General features: G+C 56.0%; 1 protein-coding gene across 1 annotated transcript; it reads left to right on the top strand.

Annotated features, from left to right (window-relative positions):
• Positions 1–621: 621 nt before the first annotated feature.
• LOC137158700 (very-long-chain 3-oxoacyl-CoA reductase-like) lies at positions 622–11,947 on the top strand. Its single transcript, XM_067556537.1, has 11 exons — positions 622–883; positions 4,562–4,608; positions 4,747–4,822; positions 5,268–5,378; positions 6,350–6,417; positions 6,645–6,689; positions 7,229–7,263; positions 7,555–7,636; positions 8,205–8,270; positions 8,987–9,136; positions 9,920–11,947. Exons 1-11 carry the CDS (start codon positions 703–705, stop codon positions 10,037–10,039), a joined length of 981 nt encoding a protein of 326 aa, XP_067412638.1. The 5' UTR covers positions 622–702; the 3' UTR covers positions 10,040–11,947.
• Positions 11,948–13,203: the final 1,256 nt, after the last annotated feature.

Below are 13,203 nucleotides of genomic sequence, written 5' to 3' on the forward strand. Positions count from 1 at the left end.
TTCGATCCATTAAAGTGTCATTTCAGGGGGTCAGGTGGCCCTTGTTATCTCTTGGTCCTGGTACCTTCTCTCTCTGACAGATATTTTTAGACTTTAGTAATGTTTGGAAATATCTGTTTTTGCCTATTTTAGCTAGTAGCTATTTTTTTGAAAATAGCTTTCTTTTTGCCAGGTTCTGTGTGGTTGTAAGTTCACAGCCTGGCTCCGGCTAACTTGGCTTTATAACAGACTTGTCCCTTTGTTTAGCTTCGGCCTGACGCCTTGGCCTGTTACGCTGGGCCTCAGGCCTCCTGCTCTCACTTTCCGCTACACCATTAAACCCCAGGTACAATGATTGACTTGAGTGTGTTTCTTTGCTGTTTCGGTGCCAGGCAGCCCCTGCTTATGGATTTCACGCCAACAGCGTAAGTCCGACTCTTCCCTTCCCTTCTCCTGCAGGTGTCTCCGCCGGGTCCCTGGTGTTCACCATTTGTGAAACTAACACAGACGCAGCTGGACCGACAAACACCCTGTCAGCTCCACTTCTGCCATTTGCTTCTCTCCCACCTACTCCTCGGGGCAAGGGCTGGACGCTGGAAACGCTGCTCGGCGGCTGGGAGCGGCTGCGGGGAAGCTGGGACCAATGGGGCCCGGGCAGGGCAGGGCAGAGGCGGCCGGGCGGAGAAGCCCGGGCTCGGCTCCTCCTATTACAGCGGCGGAGCGATGGGTGCCGGCGGTGCCTGGGACCTGCTGCTGGCCCCGGGGGGGCTGCCTCTGCTGGGCGCCCTGGCCGCGCTCGGCCTCCTGCTGTGGGTCGCCTGGACGCTGGGCCGGGCGGTGGGGACCCACCTGCTGGCGGCACACGGGTGGGGCGCGGAGCTCGCCACCTACGGACCCTGGGCGGGTGAGCTGAGCGAGTGGGGAGGGGTCTGACCGTGCCACCCCCCCCACACACACAACGCAGTGACCGGGGGGCAGAGGGCGGGGCTGACGGGCCCCCAGCGCAGGGCTGCTAGAGGTGGGCGTGGGAAAATTCCCTCCCTGATGCTGTTCTCCTGCCCCTGGGGTTCAGGGGTGCTGGGGCGGGTCCCCCCGCCCGCAGGGCTTCAGGGGGATGCAGTCGGCTGCCCCATCAGCTCTTGTCGAGCCCCAGGACTGATGCCAGCTGTGCTGCGGCCGGGCACACACAGCAGCTGGAAGCCCCAGCGGGATGGAGGCATGGCCGAGCTCACTGCGCTCCCTGCCCCAGCACGCTCAGCTGGGGTCCCCCAGGGTGCTGGGGTTGAAGGGCCTGGGGGATGCTGGGCCTGTGGTGAGGACTGAGGTCAAGGGAGGAGGAAGTGTCCAAAGGTCGTTCGTGCTGAGAGCAGAAACTAGACTCCTGTAGTTAACCAGCCCTTTGTCCTTCCGGGGGCTATAAAATGAGTTGCAGCCAGACCCTTTATTAGACCTTGAGGCACAAGACTGGGAGGCAAGGTCCCAGGTTTTCTCCCCAGCTGTGTCGGCAAACCCTCCTGGTGCAGATGCAGCCTGTAACAAAACAAAACCAAAATAAAAAAGAGCCTGTTTTTTTGTTTCCCCTGCAAATTGAGCAAGAGCAGAAAAGCATTTTTATGCTGCTGTAATTGCGTCTACACCTAAAGCTTTTGCTGGCATAAGGAGGTCACTCTAAAATCCCTAGCCAGAAGTCCCTAGTGTAGTCCTGGCCTCCGTGTAGCCCAAGAGCATTACATTGGGTGTTTTTCTCAGAGTCCCAGCTCCTGGAATCTTGTGATCACAAGAGAATATCGACTCTTCTCAAATTAAAAAGTAGTGTCTAGCTCCTGTGGTTACTGAGAAAAGTTTGGGAAAATGGCCAAAAGCCCAGAAACCAAAAGCGAGAGAGAACCCCAAATTCATCGTGGCTTACAAATCACAAACTTTTTTTTTAAGGGTGATTTTGGGGGGCCTTACCTCTGATTTCTGAAGGCTTTGGGCTGATACTGCAGACTTGCTGTAGAACTTGGTCCTGCCTATACCCTCCACAAACAGGGACCCCTGCTCCAGGAGGGTTAGTGTTACCATCAGTTCTTGCCACCACCTGCTTCACCCATGTCATCTCCTTTCTGCCTTGAGTTCCCAGTGCAGGGCCATTGCTCCTGCTTCTGGGGAGGAGCACCCCCTTGGGTTCTTACCGAAAGGAATTTTGCTCCCATGTGTTTCTCAGACACTGGAGTTAAATGAACTTAAACAGGAAAGAAAACATTGTAAGCAGCCTGAATGGAGACCCCTTCCCTTCTTAGCTAGTGAGGTGTCAGAAGTAGGTGGTTGTTGTCGTCGGCTGGGTGGTAGCACCAGATTGGGGACAGGAGCCCTGTGGTGCAGGGCGCTGTACACGGAGCTGGTCCTCAAGAGCTTCCAGTTGAGAGTTCTGTTGTCCACAGCAGTGATGTTGACTAGACCTGGATTGCCTGTGTCATGACAAGCAGGAGAACGTCTGCCTGTGTGAAAGCCCATGTTTCTGGCTGTCTCCATGTGTCAGGAAGGGGCAGTGCCCCGCTGCACCCTGCTGCTGGCCAGGTTCCCTGGCAGGCTCTTTGTCCCATTGGTCCCATGAGGCACGTTCCTGTCTTTCATTCACTTTGTTCCCCCAGGCCCAGCCTGGGAAGGGAGCGGGACTGGCAGCCCATTTGCCAAGCACCTTTCCTCGGGGCAGGAACTAGGACTGAGGTCCCAGCACCCCAGGCTGCCATAGGTGCTGCTCAGCCGGGCACAGGGGCTCCCCCCCCCCATCTTCTGTCCCCAGCATGCTGGGCTCTGGACACAGCACCTGAGGTGTGGAGCCGCGTTCTGCAGGGCCTGGCACCTTGGGTCATGAGAAACACTGCGCGAAGTGAGTGAGTGGGGTGGAGAGCAGAGACCAGTAGAACCAGGGGGAGAGCCCCCCCAGCAGAGCACCATCGGCTCCCTGCCAAGGGGGAGAGGGACAGCGCCACTGGCTTCCCCTCTGTGGGGTCGGGGCAGGGAAGGCTGGTACTGGGGGGACCCACACACACAGTGCTCTGCTGGGGTGGACAGGGCCCATGGAGGCAGCCTAGCCTGCCAGAAAGCAGGGAGCTGTGGGCCAGGAAGGGGGGAGGCCCCAGGCCTGACTCTGCCTCCCCAGGTAGGTGTGGGACTGTGGTGCAGGGATTGTAGGGCTGTAGGGGGCTCCCGTGGGGCTGAGCCTAGAGCTCCAGATGGCCTAGTTGGGCCCTGCCTGGATGGTCCCCTGGGCTGTGCTTGGCTCTCACTCAGTAGAGCTTGGGCCCATTTCCCCCACGCCAGGCTCTGCTCCTCCCCTCTGACCTTAGGGCTGCACTGGTCAGATGGAGGGAGGGGGGGCAAATCAAGGGTGGTAACTCTGCCAAGCATCGCTGGTTTGTGGCACCAACGTGAAAAGTCCCAGCAGATAGACCAGCTCTTCATTAGAGCAGAGAGGCAGCTCTACTGGGGTGAAGGTTGAAAGACGCTGTTTGAAAGCTGCTCCATCAAGCCAAGAGGGGGGCTCCTGCTCTCCCCTTCCCTCCACTGCTCCTGGGTCGGGGGAAGGAACCCGGGCTGCCTCCAGATTGTACAGAGGATGCAAAATTCAGCTTTACACAGAGACCGTGTTGCCATTTGCACTACAGAGCAATTGTTGCTCCAGAACGTTTGTCCCTTTCCTTGCACGTGTGCTGTGTTGAGCAGGACGCTAGCTAATGCTGACATGGAGCCTTGTCGGGCACCTGAATGATCACCCCATTGAGATGACTCAGGCAGCGTCTCCTTCTCAGTGCTACTGCATCAGGCTTTCTGCAGGCTCAGGCTGATATCGCTGCACTGCTCATGCTTGGGCTGCATTGTCCAGGCGTTCTTTGCAACCAAAAGGGCGAGTGGCTTACACCGTACTCCTTTTTTAATGCAGCTGTGATTCTGGAGAACAAGTTGGCAGAATAAAAGGGAGAAGAAGGTGGCCCAGTTTGAACAGGTGGTGGGAGGTCCAGGAGGAGACGCCTCACAGGAGGCAGGAGGAGAGGTGGGGGTAGCGAGGTCCGTATAGGAATCCTTGGTGTAGAGAAGGTCCCTGGAAATGTGGGAGGGGACGAGGTCGTCTCAGGATATGAAGCAGGGGGACAAGAGGAGAGGGCCAAAGAGCAGAGCCTTGAGGGTGACGGACAGAGTGGGGGGAGGATCTGCCAAAGGAGCAGGGGGAGAGGGGCGAACAGGAGCCGATGAGACGATTGAGCTGAAGGAGCCGTATGAGGCCCATGGACGTGTCCACTGGGGTGTCACCAATGATTTCAGCAAGAGATGCCCCAGGGATTGGAAATCCCTCCAGGTTCCCAGGATTTGGGGGTGATGATGAAGTACCCCAGGTGCTGTCTCCCCAGAACCGTATAGAGAGGGACTCTCCCTCCCTGTTCTGGGATTCAGAGGCCTAGCACTGATCCGGACCCTAGGTAGAGGTGTCTCCTTCTCTGCTCCATGGAGCGAGTGCAAGACATGCAAATTCCCCAGGGGAGGGGATCTCAGGTGCTGGCCCTGGGAGGCATTTACAGCCTGTACCTCTCTCCTCTTGCAGTGGTGACCGGAGCTACATCTGGGATTGGGAGAGCCTACGCCCACGAGGTAATAACCAGTGCAAGCTTGGATCAGCTTTGGCACAAGGATGCAGCTGACCCAGTAGCTCTGGGGCAAACTGAGCAGATTTGGGGCTTCCCAGGTTCTCCTGGACTCCTCTGAGTTCCCACCTCAATTGTTTTCCAGCTCGCCAAGAGAGGCCTCAACGTGGTGCTGATCAGCCGCTCCCTGCAGAAACTGAAGCAGGTGGCAGCTGAGATAGGTGAGTAAGACAGGCTGGGTGGGTGAGGGGGTGTCTACGGACACCTGTGCGGATGCCAGGGGATTGGGCCCGTAGCTAGTTCGAGTGGGAATCCTGCGTGGCGTCTGCTTGTGGCTGCGTTGTTACCAAAGCACAGTATTAGAGCCCAGGGTGCGTGAAGAGGTAGGAGGTGGGGTCTGGCTTGTGCAGTTACGTTAACCCAGACCCTGCTGCCTTCTCCCCTACCACTCCCAGGGGCTTTGTCACCACTAGACCAGGCCGCTCACCCCCATTCCCAGCTCAACTGCTGTAAGCCCCAGGCTCCCTCCCTTTCCCTCTCGCAGGGACCTCTTGCCCAGCTAGACCCAGCTCCCTTCCTCCCTGCCCAGTGAGCCCCCTCCTCAGCCCTGCCTTCTGCTCTGTTTTCTCCCCATGGTTCTAATCTTGCTCTGCTTCCTTTTTCCAGAAGAGCAGCACGGCCGAAGCACCAGGGTTATTGAAATTGACTTCACCCAGGGGCCGGAGATCTATGAATCGATCCAAACGGCCCTGCAGAGCCTGGAGATTGGCATTCTGGGTAATCGGCTCTTGGGTTTTGTTCTGTTTGTCTTTGCAGCTGCCCTGGCCTGAAACGTACCTTGGCCAGAAGCAGTGGCTTGTGTCGGGAGGGTCCCAAGGGGGCAATGTGCTCTCTGTTCCAGCGTCTGTGCAGTTCCTGGTGGATTGCAAGCAAGTCGGGCTCAGAAATAACCTGGCCAAACACTTGATCTCCGTTGAGCTAATGGGTCTGCTGTAAATCTAACAGATGAGCAAATTCCTTGTAGCGACTTCTGGTACTGGAGGCTGCCTTGGACACATGCCCACCTAACAGTGTGTCCCATCTACACGCCAAGCAAGCACCCCTAACTAATCTAGAGCCAGGTGCTGGCTCCAGTAGACTGTCTCCTTCATCCACTCCTTGCATTTCCTTCAGTCTCCAGCATCTTCTGTCTCCCACCCCACATGCACTAACTTCCAAATGGACCCCACTGGTGACCGCTTCTCATCGCGGCCTTTACTTTCTGAGGGAATGTCTGTGCTTTGAGCCGGAGGTGTAATTCTCAGCTCAGGGAGACATACCCATGCTAGCCCTGATTGAGCTAGTGCGCTAAAAATAGTACGTAGCTGTGGTGGCGTGAGTGGCGGGAGGGGCTAGCTGCCCCAACACCTGTGGTTTCATACAAATACATAGTCAAGGCAGCTAGCTTCAACCATTGTGGTTGCATTCTATATTTAGCATGGTAGCTCGATCAGAGCTAGTGCCGGTATGGCTCCCCAGTTCGAAGTGCAGATGGACACTGAGTAGCAAAGGGCCCAAACTCCAGTCCCAAACATCCATCCCGTTTTTGGGAATAGCTGGATCCAGATCTGAACCTCCCTGCTTGGATCTGAATCTGGTTCTTTGGGTCTTAGTGGCAGACTTGTATTGTTTCTCAATTGCCGGGTGTTTCTACTACATGACGCTCATAATCCAGAGGAGCTGGGCCTGATGCATTGTTCTTTTAACAGTGAACAACGTCGGCATGGTCTGCGCAACAGGGCTAGTGAATTTCCTGGATGTCCCCAACATTGATAAGGTTTGTCTTGCTCAAAAATTATTACTAGGCTGATTTCCTGTCTCGCTGATGACCTGGTCTCGGTGTGTCCGTACAGTGGCTGGGCCCTGAGTGCCATCCGCCACAATAAGAACAAGTCTTTCTAGTGGCAGAAATCGGAGTGCTAGCCCTTCACTGAGGCGTGGCAATCCCTGCGCTGTGGTGACAATGGATACTCCATGTTTTCCTTTAACTCCCTCTCCCTTCAGGCTATATCGGATATTGTGAATTGCAACATGCTCTCGGTGGCAAAGGTCAGTGAAATGGAGAGGGCATCGCTGGGCTGCTTGGGGGGCTGGCTCGTTTCTTTCCTGTGGGGTGTGGCATGAGGACCCGATAAGCACCTGGGGAACCACAGGGAGGAGAGCGGTTCCAAGTGTGGGGGGCGAAGGGCTGGTGGGCGAAGGGAAAGAGGAACGGGAGGGTGGCCCCTGTCGTGGGCAGTGTGAGCACTGATGGGAGGAGGGCTGGGGACAGAAGGACAGTCCCTGTTACTGAGGAAGCGAGGGCGCTGGGGGGATGATTTGGGAGCATGAGGTTGGTCCTTTTCCGGGGAGCGTGGCTGTTGGGGGGGGGGCAAAGGGATGAGGACAGACCCTGTCATTGGGGAATGTGGCTGGAGGGGTGAGGACTGTCCCTGTCATTGGGGGGGCATGTGCGGCTGGGGGAGGACAGACCCTGCTCTCGGGGGGCAAGGCTGCTACGGGAGGGGAGGGGACGGTGATGACCTGTCACAAACAACACATCCCGTGGCATGTCCTGTCTCAGCTCTCACAAATGCCTCTCATTGCAGATGACCAGGATTGTCCTGCCCCAGATGCTCACCAGGTACAAGCGGCAGGAAAGGGCTGTGCCTCAGCGGCTGTGTCTCTGGGGGGCGTCCGTCTTTGGCTGCAGCTGCCTTGCACTGAGCAGGAGGCTGGCTGGGCAATGAGATCTCCCTCTCCCCTCCTCCAAGTGATGGGTCCTCCTTTCTCCGCTCTTCCCCACTCCCCTCTACACCCCACGGTCACCCAGCGTGGGTGCTAGGCTGGGCCTGGGCAATGGACTCACCCCTCTCCTTTTCCCTGGGTGCTGGCTTTGGCCCCCCTCACCCTGCGTTCTCTCTGTTAATGACAGGAAGAAGGGGGTCATCATTAACTTGTCCTCTGGAGTGGGCCGTCACCCGCACCCACTGACCACGATGTACTCTGCTACCAAGGTAAGGGAAGCTCCGGCCCGTGCCCCGTCCCTGGCCCCCTTTCCTCTCCCATCCGCCATACGCCGAGATGGCCAGAGCAGCAGCAAGCCCTCGGTGGGGAATTGCTTATCCCTTCAGTGGCTCTTTCCCAGGTACTGCTCCTTCAGTCAGACAGGCTGACCCTCTCAGAACGGCCAGACTGGCTCAGATCACTGACCCAGCGAGCCCCGGTTCTTGTCCTCTGCTACTGGCCAATGGCGGGTGCGTCAGAGGGAATGAACGGAACAGGGCAGTTATCGAGTGATCCAGCCCCCGTCACCCACTCCCAGCTCTCCTGTTACAGCTTCGTGCTTGCCCTATGGGGCAGGGAAGGCCGGGGCACCCAACGTTGGCCCGCACCTGCCCCCCATGAGAGGCAGAGCAGCGGGCCTAGGCACCTGTCCTTCCAGGCTGTGCTCTTGAGGTTTCCTAGCTCCCTTGTCAACGTTCACTGTGACATGTCCCAATCCGCTCCCTGCCTCCTCTTCCTCCCGGCAAGCCCCCCTGCCTCCTCCCCTGCGACCTCATGTCCCTTTTCTCTCCATTTCAGGCCTTTGTAGATTTCTTCTCGAGGGGCTTGGAGGCCGAGTACCGCTCCCAGGGCATCCTAGTGCAGGTACAGGGCGAGGAGACGCTCTGCCCCATGGACGCCAGGGCAAGGAGTGCTCTGGGGTGTGGGGCCAGCGGTTGGGGCAGGCGCAGGGGGATGCAGCTCTGTGCTTGTTGTGCTCCCCTGCTCCATCCGCAGGCAGCACTTTCCACTGCCCCTCCTGGGGCCCGGGCTTAGGCCAGTTTTTCAGAAGTGCTTAGCCTCCAGCCGCTCCCTGGTGGGGGAAGGGAAGGGTTTCTCCTTTGCTCTTTAGGCTGGGAGGGGAAGGGGGATTCTCCACCTGGGAATTGCTGGCTGTGGGGCAGCCAGGATAGACAGACAAAAGTTTATGGCCTGTTCTTTGCCCCTCCTCAGGCCAGAGGGAATGTGCTGTGCTGGGTGAGAAGCCCACTCTGTTCCTGAGCCCTTTTCTCCCTCTTTGGCCCATGAGTTACGTGCTCACCCCCGGGGAAAATAGTCATCCTGCATGGCTCTAAGGTGACCCCTGCAATCAAGCGCGACCAAGATGGGCTGTGACCAGCCTCTTCCCTCCTATGTGGTTTCAGTACTGCAACTGGGGTGGGAAACTCATGACTTCGTAGAGAAGGCAACTGGGCCTTCACGGGCAGCCTTGTGAAGGATCAGCTGCTGCGTCTGGCTGGCAGGCAGCTCAGCCCAGCTTAGAGATTGTGTGAGAATGCAAAAACCAGGCAATAACTCTCCGCTCTGTCTGCCCTCTCTAGAGCGTCCTGCCTCTCTTCGTTTCCACTAACATGACCCACAACATTACACCCAGCCTCTACGTGAAGACAGCAGAAGACTTCGCTCATGAGGCCTTGAACACTGTGGGCATTAGCAGCAGGACATCTGGCTGTCTCTCCCACTCTGTGCAGGTCAGTTTAGGAGGTGGGGCACAGGGCGGCGGCTCTGGCTGTCTAGGCAGCTCAGGGAGTTAATCTTCTGACAGCTGCCACTAAATGTTAAACATGAATGAATAAGTTAAGTAAAATTCAGCTGTCAAAGCTGGATGGGTTAGTAAGAACGAGGATTCCTCTTCCACAATCTATACTGAAGAACTACAATCCACCTCTCCCAGGAACAAGACCCCCTGTGGATAAGTCCCACAGAGATGCAGCCTTAGCCATTTTACCAGGCAGGGCAGAAAACGGTGGTTCATACACCCCTACCCCTACTCACCCCTAGTGACTGAGCAAATAGCGGGGGGGAAAAAGCTGCACAAAGATCCTTAGCAGCCCTGAAAGTTGGTGTCCAGGGTAACCGCCTGCTTGCTGACCCCCAGAACTGATCCTGGTCCCAGCTCCCTGAACCCTTAGTATTGCCAATCCCAGGAGTTCAGAAATCATGAGTCAGGACCCCAAACCCCTGGCTTAAAATTCTGATACTTAAATAGAGGGGAAAAAAAAAAACCCAACCAACCTCACCTCCCCCTTTTGTCTTTTATTTTCTGAGCTTTTTAGTCACACTTTGAGCCATGTTTTCTGGTTTCTGTACACAGCCAGGAGGGATAAAAGCTGGTTTTGTTTTGTTTGAAATGAAAGCTGAGATTCTCGCTTGCCTCCAGCCACGGCTCTTCCTTTCCACTAACATGACCTGCAACATTACACCCAGCCACTATGTGCAATTAGAATGAGGTGTCCCTTCTTTGCTCATTCCAGAGCTTCTTTTATGGGCTGCTGTTTCCTGACTGGCTTCGTCTTTCCTCCCTTGGAGTGAAACTCACTTACACCATGTGGAGGAAGTTGGAGATCCAGATGCCCTCACTGAAACAAGAGTAAACGAGTACTTGCAGGCCCAGCTGATGCAGCACGAACCATTGGAAGAAATTAGCAAGGGAAGCGGTGGAGTCTCCATCTCTTGAAGTCCCCGAGTCCACTCTGGATGCTTTTCTGGCAGCTGCTTTAGTCAAAATAAGTTATTAGGCTCAGTGTTGGGGTAACAGAGTGAAATTCTGAGGCCTGTGATGTGGCAGAGGTCAGGCTAACAGATCCAATGGTCCCTTCTGGTCTCAGAATCTCTCAAACTAAAGCATGGTTTGAAGGGGGAGCGGGAAGCCAAGAAAAGACAATGTTCAAAGAGAGGCCTAAGAACCTGAGCGCATCCTGTAGCTCCCTCCATCTGCCAGGCACACCAAGCACACTGCTCCACCTCCAGCAAGAAACTAAACTCTGCTCTGGTCTCTGCACTGCAGCTCCTTTTATATGGGCCTGCTGGGCTTTGATTGGCTGCTCCCTGCAGCCCCTCTGTTTGGCTGCGTCCCACACCACTGCTCTAGTCTTGGAGGATTCTCTCCACTGCTCTTTTCTGGGGCGAGCTGTGGCAGGGCCGTGAGGCCCCCAGCATGGAACACGGCTCCCAGCCTCCCACAGAGGCTGCTCCGCAGCAAATCTCTTAATGAAGAGCTGCCCTGTCAGTGCTGCTGCCCCTTCCCATAACTCCCCCTCACACGGGGCAGCCCCAGGCGCCATTGGGGTGGGACGCTGCAGTGGGCATGGCTGTTTCCTCCACTCCGGCCCCCTCCCACTGGTCTCCAGCCCTCCATGTGGGGCTGCCCCAGCTCGCATCAGCAGGAGCAGACCCCAGCTCCTCTGGCCCTTCCTTCATACCAGGGCTGTCGGGCTCGTGGACAAACCTGTCTATGTGTAACCCGTGAGGGCGCAGTGTCCCTTTGGTTTCTCTGCACTACCTCCCGCTGGGTGGAGAGGCGACAATCTAGGGGGCAGAGCATGGGACTGCAGCCCTGGGGTCTCTTCCCTCAGTGCCACTGCTCATAGAAGCTTGGGCAAGACCCTTTCCCCTCCCCATGCCTCAGTTTCCCCTCCCACCTTTTGTCTAGTTAGACTTTGAGCCTTTAGGGCAGCGACTATCTGTTCCATGTTCTGTGTGTACAGCACCTAGTGCAGTGGGGCCTCTTAGTACCAATCTGATAGACCCTAATCATACCCTCCGCGCTCTCCTGTCTCATCCCAACAGCTGAGTGGGGTAGTGGTTATTATTAAATGAGAGATGAAGTGACTCGTTGCACTTTTATTTTTCATTTGCTAGAAGCTGGTTTATTATTCCATGCTCAGTAGCATCCAGACAAAGCAAGCGCTAAGCCACAGGAGTGGTGGGTTAAAGGCAAATTGCACTTGAATAAAAAAGTCCTTTGTGGGACTCTGCAAACTACCCAAAGGGCTGCTTCCCAGGCACCTGCCGTGTGATGGTCAAAATATTTTGCCCCTCCCTTAGTGAGAGAGGTTCACAGGAATGTGTTGTATGGGGGCAAAAGGGGCTGGGTCTAATAACTGTGAGAGCCAGATCCTGGGGCTGGAAAGGCAGAGCCGAGTGCCAGGATGCGGGGACTCTCTGCGGGTCCACTTGTGTGGTGTGTTAAATAGCGACACATTTTGGGGGGATTCAAGAAGAAATTTCCGTTGCAGATTTAAGTGGGGGGTTGGGAGGAAAAGGCTGATTTTACTTGGGAATTGATCGTTTCACAGGTTTTTAAAACGAGAATTGAGGCGACATTTCCAAAGCTGCCCCGGGATTTGCAGGGCCGTCGGGCACCGATCTCGGTTGAGGATTGGCCCCAAACCCCGTCTGGCTGCTTTAAAAACCTCAGCCTGGGAGTGTGGGGAACTGGGCGGATCTGATGTGCCCGTCCAGGGTGGGAGCTAGTGTCCAGGCCTGGCGTCTGCGAAGGAAGCAGGCTGGTGGAGGCAGGTGACTCCCAGCTGCCATTAGAAATCTGTGCCTTGGGGATGGGCAGCGGAGCCCAGGTGAGTCGGGAGCGTAACCCCAAGGATCAGATCCCTGCTCTGCAGGTCCCAGGAGGGCAGCAGGTGGGCGAGAAGCAAGAGGCTGCCCCCTGCTGCAGGGGGAGGTGCCGTTCAAGGAAGCAGAAGCCGCGGGTGGGGTTAGCGCTGGGCGCGGGGGCTGCCCCGTGGCTGCAGGGACTCAGGCTTTGAACCTGGGCCACGTGTGGATGAGGCTGTAGAGGGCGTTCCCGGGGCAGCTGGTCGGGTTCACGTTGCGGTGCCCCTTCAGGGTATAGCTGCGGCTCAGGAAGCCCTTGGAGACGGCGCATTGGATCAGACTCTTGGCGGCGTTCAGGGCGGCAGCGTTGGGGACATGACAGGGCAGGGTCACAACCTGTGCGTCAGGAGTAAAGACCTGACAGTGCGTTGACACTCTGGCTGGGATGGTCCAGGTGCGCAGAACCACAGCGGCCTTGCAATCGACACCTTCAAGGGAGGGGAAAAGTTCAAAGCCGAGATACAAGAATAAATAAAACAAAACATTAACTCGGGAAAACACCATAAAGAGTAAAATACGAGCTAAACAATAGTAGGAATAATAAAGGAGCGCTTGGATTGTTTGCATGCAGGTTCTGTGAGGGCACAGGACACAATGTAAGCCTGGCCCATGGACTCACACGTGCACATTGCATGTATCTGAGGTTGAAAAGAAAGTGGAGGAGAAAGAGTTAAATGGGAGCCAGTTCAGTACTTGGCATGTGAAACTTTTATTCATAAGCCGAAGGAAATGAAAAAGTTAAGACAGAGAAGCAGCAAAATGGGGAACTCAAACTGCAGCGGGAGAGCGCAGGCTGTGTCAGCGTATCCCTGCTGCATCGTTTACAAAAGGAAAGTTGAAAGCGGGCGAGACGGAATGAGCCAAAGAGAAGGTGCAGACGTGACATTGTCAGAAATGGGAGGGAGCGGAGGGAAGTGGCTATTGGAAAGCACAGGAGCAGCTGGGTGTGGTGAAGCTGGGTGCAGCAGTAAACCATGGTGTGCGCAAGGACCAGGAGGATTTGGTGGAGCAGGTCTGAGCTTTATGGGGACAAGCCTCAGGTTTAAGTAAGGCAGCTGTGAAGTGCAGGAAGTGAAGAAAATTCAATCAGTTCTGGACGGAATAAAGGCAAAGATTTGATCAAAGATTTAGGGGCTGTGAGAGC

Source organism: Emydura macquarii, unplaced genomic scaffold (genome assembly GCF_026122565.2).
Source record: "Emydura macquarii macquarii isolate MOO-44397 ecotype Brisbane River unplaced genomic scaffold, CSIRO-AGI_Emac_v2 contig_1790, whole genome shotgun sequence".
Lineage (NCBI taxonomy): Eukaryota > Metazoa > Chordata > Testudines > Chelidae > Emydura > Emydura macquarii.